The following is an 11,015-nucleotide window of genomic DNA, read 5'->3' as shown; positions in this document are numbered from 1 at the left end:
ATCTAGCACGTGTTGGAGCCGATGTAGACGCCAAACATCGGGAGATGAACTGGCGGTACTCTTTGCGGAGACGCGAACGGTCCGTGGTACAGGACCGGACGGTCCGCGACCTGTACGCGGGAGCGCCTCCTCTGCGTACGTCCGGACGGTCCGTGTCTGGGACTCGGACGGTCCGTGATAGCATAGAGGATTGTATTCTTCACAACAGACCTAGAAGCCTCCCAGTAGGGATCCAGTAGGAGAGATCTTAGAGTGTGTCTTAGAGTCGGCACACTACCCAAGACGCCTCTAGTCAACATAGAGTCGAATGTGGGTGAAGATTTGAAGCAGAGAAAAGCTAAACTAAGGCTACTCCTAATGCATAAGGTAAAAACGATAAGTAGAATTGATTGGATCGATTACGAGGGCTCAATCGACCGTGGCCCTTCATCTATATAAAGGGAGGAGGCCTGGACCCGTTAGAGCATCTCCAACAATGCCTCAAATTAGTGTCTCAATTTGAAATATAGGGCTCTACGCAGGAAAAACTGCTCCAACAGTGCCTCATTTCATAAAATTTGGTCAAAAAACTATAGGACACCCTCTAAAGTGACTCAAATATACTACACCATAGTGGGCTGCCCTATAATCTAGATTTGATGGTTTACTGTTGGAGCGGGGTGTTTTGTTGGTGCCCTAAATTCTATAAAATATACTCATCTTTAAATTATAGGGCATTTTTATAGGTCACGTTGTTGGAGATGCTCTTACATGTCGTTCCCGAGTTAATTCTGCAGGTTTTGCTAAAAATCCTGCTAGAAATCGGGAACCATAACGAGGACCGTCCACGTCGCCACCATGGACGGTCTGGACCGCAAACCATTCAGTAGGGCATTTTCAGTGCTCAACACATGTCCACCTTCCTTTTGGTGGAGGTTGATGAACTAAAAGCATATGCAATGCCACACTCCTTCGAGAAACAATAGATCTTACAAGTGATCTTGTTCCTGGAGTAACAACTAATCATGATGCAAGTCACCGGCTTTTCAATCCATTATGGTGATCATTCAATAGAGTTCTATTACATAAAGGCCGTTTTGGATTGCATCTTTCTCGGTCATGACCATTTGATCAATAGGTCAAAAGGTATAGAATGGAGGTGCTCTCATCCTGAATAGGAAAAGGGACTATACATGTAGCATGGGTTCATCACCGTACCATTCTATATTTAAACAGGACAATAATATTACCTACATGTTAATAACTCTATTGTATAATGTAGCAATAGATAACTAGTTTGTTTGATCCGGGTTTATTAGATTAGCTATTCTAATATAATTAATATAATATTCTGATCCTATAATTAGAATCAGACTAAAGTATAATATCTAGTCAAGTAATAATTTAGATTAAATATTGAATTAGTTATTTCTTTAGATTATCTTTCTCACACGGTTCATAAAATCAACACAATACCTAGTTTTGATTACTTCATCACGTAGGTCTTCTGAAAACCATATCTTTTTAATCATAACCAGGATTTTAATAATTCTCAAACCTACGATCTCATAGCAGCGCGTAGAATATTTCTACGCAGTTTGTTCTCATGTTTGGTGTAATATTATTTTTATATACTCCTTGTCTATTTATACATTTGCTACAAGTAGTAGCGAGGTTAGGAGAAATCTAAAGACCAACTTGGTGAAGTACATATAATCTCAAGTCAGAGGCAAGTTGTGCCCTTATCACTCTTCCTTACCTAATAATGTTCCTTTTAATCATTGTGACATGGTCATGTTAATTTGATGGGACCTAATAGGTTACCCTAGTTTTGTTTACCCCGCACCTTGCAAACAAGTGAATTATTGGGTAGACTTGTTATCGCTCTACCTGATTTTGGGATTAATATTATATCTGAATTACGATCATGTTCTGTTAATACTGTTGGTTTAATTATTGTTTATGATAATATTATTTTATTAATTGGAACATGGAGAACCACCCGGGAAAACTGTGCTACCACAAGGGTGGAATGGGACGCCCTTGGCCAAGTAATTAGGAAAGCTAAGCAGAGATTACCTTACCTAAAAGGGGCAAGCGGGGAGTGTGTCGTTGCAGAGTATAGGGAGATCCTCGGGTCGAACTATCTGTAAAGCTTTTCGACCGAGAGATCCATATGCTTCCTTTTTCCTAAATCCGTAGCGGGTTTTCTCGAACTAGTGGAACTTTGGAAAGGCCTCGTAGTGTAACCCTGCCTCGTCTCCTTTGTGGAGATGAATGGGAAGTCGCGGTCCCTTAGCAAATGGGTAATATGACTTGTGGGTAAAGATATGCAACCTCTACAGAGTGTAAAATTGGTATATCAGTCGTGCTCACGGTGATGAGCGGCTTGAACACTCACATGATTAACTTATGAAATTAAAACTTAATCTGTCACATGCATTGCATTATGGGAATTATTATTAATTGTGATCTCTTATTTATTGGGATGGTATCTACTTACACTTAGTAACCGGTAATAAAATTTTGACCAACTTTAAAAGCAATGCTCAGCTTTAACCATCTTCTTTAGTAAGTCTTACACTTCACATGAGCCCCCACCGTAAGTGAGCTCATGCACATTATTCCCCACAACTTGTTGAGCGATGAACGCATGTGAGCTCACCCTTGCTGTCCTCACACCCCTAGGTCAAGAATAGGTACCGTCAAGATGAGGAGCATGAAGGATTCCATGATGAGTTCGTGAGAGGTCTAGACCGTCGTCTCCTAGTCAACTATAGTTGTGGAGGATCGTTGTGTTGGTATGATGTAATTATTCAGCTATTTTGTACAGAACTCCTATTATATAATAGATATATGACATTGTTTCTGTACCATGAGTCATCATATGTGTGAGACTTGATCCTAGCACACATTTGATTTGTGCCTAGATTTGCCCTTAAATCGAGGTGTGACAGTGTTTTACCATGGGGTAAAGTCATGCGTGCTCGTGATCGCTCGACTATCCTGTATTCTTTAATGCAGACGGCGCGGACAGCGTGAGCCCGAGCAACATCATTTAGGCTATGCCGACCCCTGGCCTTCGTAGCCTAGGGTTTGGCATGGCTCGTCGTGTTGCGCCACTGTCTGTGGCCTACGCATTCCAGCCTAGTCTTGATAGATCATGAGTGGGCTTCTAGTTGGGTGACGTGGGGGCTATAAATGCACCATAGTCTGAGGGGTTTGTAGGTCATTAGTGGGAGGCAGACCGACGCCTTTGATGTGGCTCGGTGCTAGGCACAGTTAATGTGACCAGTCATTTATGATGGGTCGATCATGGGCCAGACGCGGGACCCACTCGAGTGGTTTCCCTTTGGCACGCCGGTCCCCCTGTCCGATTTCACCACGCGGCGACCCCGGGCTCGATGCCATAGGGTTCGTCGGGGGGTTCTTCTAGGGTTACCTATCTCCTCCGAGTGACCATCGGGCTCCAGTTTCCAGAGGCCTTTCCACCAACATGCTTGCTGACCGATGGGCCTCAAAGACCGAGAATCATATCCCGACAAGTATTGAATTCGTATTTGCTTGTATCCACCGAGTGATAGATGTTGAATCATTGTCTTTACGTTCACCATCAAGTTTAACTTAGGTCAAAGCCCCTCAATAGCAAGATTGTCAATCATCAGACAACAATAATAGATGTGATGTGTGGTTTAGTGTTAAATCCGCTCCTGCTTGACCGCGTCTGTGTGAAGGTTGAAGGGGTGGAAATGTAATTTTGTAAAAAAAACAAGCAAATCTTTTAATATGTTTTTAGTGAAAATGAGAATAATGGCCTAAAAGAAATAAAAAATAGATAATATGACAGAAAGGGTAACACAATTTTAGATTGTAAGAAACAATTACTAATTCTAATAACATTGACAGAATTTTCTCCGAGTCAACACATCCCTAGCTCTCGTCCTTCCAATGGCAAGATGACATGTTGGGAGTTCGATTTTTTTTTTGGAGGCGTGGTGTTGCAGATGGTTCCAGTCCAGTCATGAATTGACATAGGGGTGGGCACTTTTTTACCATAAACCGAACCAAAATTTCAGTTTTTTTGTTAGTTCGGTTCGATTTCAATTTTTGTATCTCAAAAGTTCGGTTTTCGGTATCGTAATCGGTTTTTACCGTATACCGAAACGAAATACCAAAAAAACTGGATTACGAAACTTTATCAATTCTAAAATTTGACTATTTGATTATGTAAAATAAATGTGTGAAGCAATTAAATTGTTATTCATTTATTTATATCTGATGTATGATATATTTTTAAATATTTGTACCTATATAATTTTTACTTTTAAAAATTATGTGTAATCTATCATGTAAACTTGTTGTATGTGTTGTCTTGAGTATAAGTTTGATATTCGGTTTTTACCGAAAAATAAAGTAAAAATCCGATATCGAACTTCTCGAATTTTCATTTTTTAGAAAACCGATCGGTATTTAATGTCTAAAAAACCAAAGTTTTTTAAAACAAAAAACCAAACCGAAGTTTCAAAAAAAAAACCGAATGCCTAGCCCTAGATTGAGATCCTGCTCGCGATTCGGCAGTTTTTGCTGAAATTTCGTGATCCCGGACACAACTTGATTAGTTTTCTGACCGTTTTTAGGTTTGGTTTAAAATTTAAAAATTCAGAAAAAATATAAAAACAGAAATGTATGATAAAACTTAATATTTTTCTAAGTATTATTATGTATTTTATATTTTTATGTTTTTAAAAATGTTATTATAATTTCTTGGTAATAAATAACGTATTTCACTGAGAAATCATGGTTTGCCGATGTATTGTCGCTGAATTTCGTATTTTTAAATTTAAAACATGTACATCATTTTTTTATCGAAAAACACAAAACCGCCTGAAAACACCGAAAACCGCTCGGGATTTGAAGAAAACCATCCGAGACAACTGAGATTCGGTGTTTTAAATTTGAAAATTCTAAACCGTTCAAGATTTAGCGGAAATCGACGAAAACTGCTCGGTTTTCCGTTCTCGAGAGGTAGCTGAACTGGAGGGAAAAAAAACAAACGGTGAACTCTCAGTCCAGTACACTATTATATTATATCAAAATCATATCCGTCCATCGACCATGGGGCATGGTGCACCCAGAGTTGTGAGATCGACGCCCCTAGATCTCGATTTCTTAAAATAAAATCATACAGCGCAGCAGCCAACACGGGCAGCCCACAGACAAAGTTGACAAAGGGCGCCCAACCCACGGCGGAAAGCGACGCGCGCCAGATAAATGGCGGGGGAGCCAGCAGCAACCTACTTCCTGCTTCCTCCAGAATCGGTCAGCCGCAATCCTTCCACCCCGTACCACGCCTCCCCCTACCCCCACCACCAACAAGCATGATTTCCCCACGCCCCGCGCTCTCCCCCAGCTTCCTCGCCTTCCGGTCCGGCTCCCCGGCCGCGTCGCCGCCGTCCTCCCCGCGCCTCCACGCGCCGCCGCCCCTCTCCGCCTCCTTCTCCACCGTCGCCACCGCGGCACCGGGCCACGCAGCTGCCAGCTCCTTCTACGACGTCCTCGGCCTCCGCCCCGGGGCCAGCGCGCGGGAAATCAAGGCCGCGTACCGCCGCCTGGCGCTCGCCGTCCACCCGGACGCCGCCCCGCACCCCACATCGTCCGCCGAGGACTTCATCCGCGTCCACGCGGCCTACTCCACGCTCTCCGATCCCGACAAGCGCGCCGACTACGACCGCCGCCTCCTCCTTTCCGGCGCCACAGTACGGCGCACCGTCGCTCTAGGACGCTCGCCCTCGTTCCCAGCGCACCGTTCCCGCCGGACATGGGAGACTGACCAGTGCTGGTGATATGTGAGAAAGATCTTCGACTTCGACGTCTACGACTGGTGCGGTCTCCGCAGTCTCCGTCGGGCCGCAGAACCTTCCAATGAATGGGAACGCGAAGATCCCCGCAAACCTCTGGACTCACACAAAGCGTAGCGCAGCCTTGCATGCTTCGTTGCGGGCTTGCGGCCTGTAATGTAAGAATGTTAAAATATATGATGATGTGTAACGTCCTCTGTTTTGGGTCATGGATGTGTTGTATGTAGTGTTAGATTTAGGGTCTAAAGTGCTAAACTTTAGTATTCAATAACAGTTTAGCTCCTTAGGTGAGCTAAATTTATCCTGCAAAAGTTTAGCACATGAGATTCAAATAGATCCTTGATATAGACATAATTCATACTACCTCTATCTCAAACTAAAATTTCCTTTTTTGGTAATTAATAGAATCATATAATACTTGATGTATTTGTTTTATATATGTGTCTAGATTCACCATGGACCATTTGAATATACACATAAAAACGAACAACTAAAACAAATATTGTTTTGGGAGTATTAAATTAAATTAAACATATTATTCTACCAGCTTACTTATCAATATCCATTATTTTAAACTTCAATATGTAAACAATATAATATACAGTGTGAAACTGAAAGGGAATGACCTTTACCATTTTTCTCTAAATTGATCTTGATGATTGGTGACCATCACATCCTAATGCATTAACTAGTTTGCCTTGTTGATTGTTTCACATGTGCATAAGTCTATCCATCTTAATTCTAATTCGACTATCTAAAATAACGTAGATTATTCTGAACAGGAGAGCTTTTTGAAAAATCACTTGTGCGCGGACCATCTGAGCTCTTTCGGCGGACCGTCCGCGACACCTCGGTGCACCTCGGACAGGTTTCACACGTGCATAAGCCTACTCATTCTAACACTAACCTCGTGTGAAGTTTATGTTCAAAATTTATAATTTACAGGTTTCGTCTATTAATCCCCATTTCTAGGCGACTTTCAAAAATAGTGTTTTGCATAATCATATAAGTGGTCTGGTGGTCATAGACTTAAGACGCCTCTATGTTCATGGGAAGGGTTCTGGGCTCTTCGAACATCCAGGCTTCCCTGTAGCTATTGAGGGGTTGGAGGCCATTCTAGACACTTGAGATATTTGGAGGTGTATGTAGCCTTTAGGATGTCGATGGTTCTCTCTAGACATCTCCTAGTATATGTACTTTGTAATATATTTTACTATCTTTCCCTAAAGGATTCTCTCGCTACATAAATTCGTCTCCAACAATTCCCATATACACTATACCTTAGTTAATTAACATATATTTATATTTTTTTGAAATTTTAAAAAATCTTACAAGTAACACAATACATATTATTATCATATCACGTGCGCAATTAGTGTTAAAATGTGTTAATTAACATATAGGAGGAGCATAGTGCTCCCCTACATATACAAAGAGATTCCCATCTCCCTATATATATGGGGCTTTAGGAGGAGCCGTTAAAGAGGAAATCCCCCGAAAAACCCCCTACATTCGGTCTAGTGAGGTATACCGTGTGTTGTTGGAGTTAAGGCTTGTTTGGTTTGAGGACTAAAGATTAGTCTCACAATTTTAGTCTCATTTAGTCCCTAAATTATCAAATAGTGAGACTAAAATAGAGACTAAATTGCTTTAGTCCCTAGCCTTTCAATGGGTGACTAAAACAGACTAAACCATATTAATTTCACCTTTTGCTCCTTATTTTATCAGTTGCATTAATGATGGGAGAATGTTAAGGGGTATTTTAGTCTTCTTATGAGTCATTTAATGTGTTTTGAATACTTTTAGTCCCTAGAACCAAACAGAGAAGGGACTAAACTTTAGTCCTTGTACTAAAGAAACTAAACACGCCCTTAGTCAAAGGTGCTTTGGACTGCACAAAGCATTTGGAGGCCTTCTGTGACCATCTTAAGTTGTCATAGTCGTCGTGCCATTCATGGCCATTAGGACGCCGAAAGCCCTCTAGACTTCTGAGGCTCTTGGAGATGTTGGGCTGTTTAGGACACTTGTTGGTATTTTGTAACCGTCCGAGTTGTTAGGGTCATTAGCCCACCTAGGGCCAACATGGTGTACTGTGATATTGTATATGACCGTGTTATGTTAGTCGGCTAGTCTTGCCACTTGATTAGGTTAATGGAGAAGTTAATGATTGGATTGGTAGAGGTGCAATAAATCTATAACCTATAAGGTAATAGATGTACGCTATAATTGTTGCTCTATCTTTTAATCTTTCTATAACTCTTACTATTATATATAGTTCTCATAGAAAGGGATAGAACACAACAACACACAGCTACTCACTTCTCGGTTGAGTTATGTTTGAATCTCTCTGTCTTAACCTCTGTGCACACAAAGTGTTGAAGAGGAGGACTCTAGAACAACTGACTTCGATTGTAGCACCTACTCAGTTTTGTGAGCAATCAAGTTTTTAGGGCGTGTCTTCATAATTTCTCACTATTTTTCGTCTTATTCCTAGTGTTGCCTCAGAGTATTCTTTCTCTTTATTTTGGTGGATGTTTAAGGGACAACATTGTGAAAATCTCGTTGCAATGATTGTGGTCCGCTACTTTGAGCAGCACACGATGTTGATATGTGTGAATAAGGTCACGAGCGCCTTGAGCATTGATCCCTCCATTGGATACAATTCACTATTTGAATTTCTTAAATGCAGTATAATTTGGTTATGGACATTGGATACAATTCACTATTTGAATTTCTTAAATGCAGTATAATTTGGTTATGGACAGTATGATTTGCAGCTATGTTTCCGCTACTATTGTGAGTAGTAGTATTACATACATACACATATATGTCATCTCAAATGTGCTAGGTTATTTATGGATTAAATTAAACAAGAAAATGCATGAATTTCTAACAATCCAAAAACCTGATATTATGCATATTTTGATAGTGGGTTTGCTGCTTTGTTAAAGCCAAGTGATTTTAATAGGATATTTTTTATAAACATGGCGTGGTAAGATTAGCATACTGTCAACAGCAATGAATTGCTACTTGCTAGCATGGCATATAGGAAAACCCAAACAATTGACTAACAAGGAGAAAACAGTCGAGGTTGCCAAAAACCTATTTCGAGGTGTCGTACTTAGCACTTTTGCTGATAAATACATGGATCCTTACATAAGATGCACAACTAACAGAGAATTATGGGATACACTTGATTAGAAGCTTGATGTTTCTGATGTGTTAGCGAGTTATATAACTACAAAATGATTGATAGACATTTAGCAGTGGAACAAGTTCGAGAGAGACCGATAATAGCTAAGGAACACAAGCAATTCTCGTGTGTGCTGCTCTATAAGTTTGTGGCCAACAATGTCATTGTTCAATTGGAAACATGCCACTCAAATTTTGAAAAAAAATGGAAACTAGTTCATTTTCATGACACTTCACGACATCCAAATGAACTAGTCGTCTAATTTTGTAAAAGTCGAGTGGCATGTATACAATTAATCCTTTTTTATATTGTTGTTCAACTAAACAACCTCCATTTAAAACACTAGTAACACTAGTATATCAAAAACCGAGGAATGAGAGATTTTTGTATTTGGTAAGTATTATTAGATTTAATATGGGCATGGCCAAATTTAATTTAATTTTAGTTAAATTAAACTAATCATGTGTATGCCCCCACATCCCATGGGATGTCCTGTCCCTTGTGGCTCTCCAGACATCTGTGGGCCTCATGTATCTGTTGGTGCGTCTCGGCCACCATGGTTTTTGGGACATCTTAGGGGTCTTGTCCCTTGGGACGTCTATGGTCTCATTGTTACTATTGGGCAAGTCGAGGGTCCTCTAAGGCCTGTGGTTATTGGGACACATGGGTTCTTTGGACTTTTGAGGACGTTGGAGGCCTTACGGGTGTTGGTATCCTGGTGTACATGAAGGCCCTCAAAGGTCATCTAAGGATGATGTGGTGTATCGTGGCATTGTCCGTTGCTGTGATATGTGTGGGTGACATAGTTTTACCACTTGAAAAAGTTAACGATTGGATTGATATGTGTGTAATAGTCTTGTAACATACAGAGTAATAGATGTATGCTATTGTGTTAACTCCATATATTTTAATCTTTCTGCAACCCCTGCTATTATATTTAGCTATGATAGCGCGAGCATGATGAAACACACCAACACAAAGCTACCACTCACTTCTTAGTTGAGTTGTGTCTGAATCTCTCCATTGCAATACTTTACACACATGGAGTGTGAAAGTAGCCTAGAGAGGGGGGTGAATAGGCTACACCTGAAATTTTCTACTAAAAACTTCGCGATAGTGTCAAATTCAAGTTGCACTGGTGCAAACCGGTTCAGCTGATTTTGTTTACAGCTGAACAAGTTTGAACCTGCTCAACTTAGATTAGATAAACAGTTAAACAAATGTGACAAAGTAGTGAGAGATTTTGCTAAAGACTTGCCCTAGAGAAAATCCACTCGAATAGATGATAAATCGGTATGAATTGTTTTCACACGATTTGCACGCAATATAATCGAATATGAACTAACCAACAAATTAAAGCACTTATCAAGAACACACAAGACCACACGATTTAACCCGAGGTTCGGCAACCACCACAAATGTGTCCTACTCCTCGTTGAGGAGCCCACCAAGGGCCGGGTCTTTTCCAACCCTAATCCTCCACAAGCCGACCACCAAGGTCAAGGCAATCTCTTCTCAAATTTGCTCAACGAACGGGTGATACAAACTTCTTGGGGTCGTCCACAAATTTGGAGACTCCCAAGCAACATCTATCCGTCAAGGAACTCAAGGTTCCAAGAGTAACAAATCCGCACAAGGTTAAGTTTGCGATGAGCTCAAAATGAAGATAATGGGAGAATCAAGATGAAATCAACAACGTGTTAGATCGACTTCACCTCACACCAAGGATCCTTCAAACGATTGAAGGAGATGCGATTTCGGGTATGAGAGGTGAATTGAATGCCCTTGTTTGGAGGTTGGTCAGCCAAGAAATTGTGGAGAGAGCAGAAGTGAATGAAGAGAGAGAGAGTGTGGGGGGGGTATTTAAAGGATCCCCCAAAAGCTGGCAGTCGTTGGGAGAAGTGGACCAAAAACCGGTTGAACCGGTTTCCAGCAGGGAGTTCTCGGTTCACTGAGGGACTCAGACGGAGACTCGACCGACCCCA

At 41.1% G+C, this 11,015-nt stretch overlaps 1 protein-coding gene across 1 annotated transcript; it reads left to right on the top strand.

The window, feature by feature from the left end:
- Window positions 1–5,178: 5,178 nt before the first annotated feature.
- LOC103633511 (chaperone protein dnaJ 11, chloroplastic) lies at window positions 5,179–6,272 on the top strand. Its single transcript, XM_008655194.4, has one exon. It carries the CDS (start codon window positions 5,358–5,360, stop codon window positions 5,820–5,822), a length of 465 nt encoding a protein of 154 aa, XP_008653416.1. The 5' UTR covers window positions 5,179–5,357; the 3' UTR covers window positions 5,823–6,272.
- Window positions 6,273–11,015: the final 4,743 nt, after the last annotated feature.

Source organism: Zea mays, chromosome 1 (genome assembly GCF_902167145.1).
Source record: "Zea mays cultivar B73 chromosome 1, Zm-B73-REFERENCE-NAM-5.0, whole genome shotgun sequence".
NCBI lineage: Eukaryota > Viridiplantae > Streptophyta > Magnoliopsida > Poales > Poaceae > Zea > Zea mays.
Note: the sequence above shows the minus strand (reverse complement) of the source record. Positions and strands in the feature narration are given on the sequence as shown.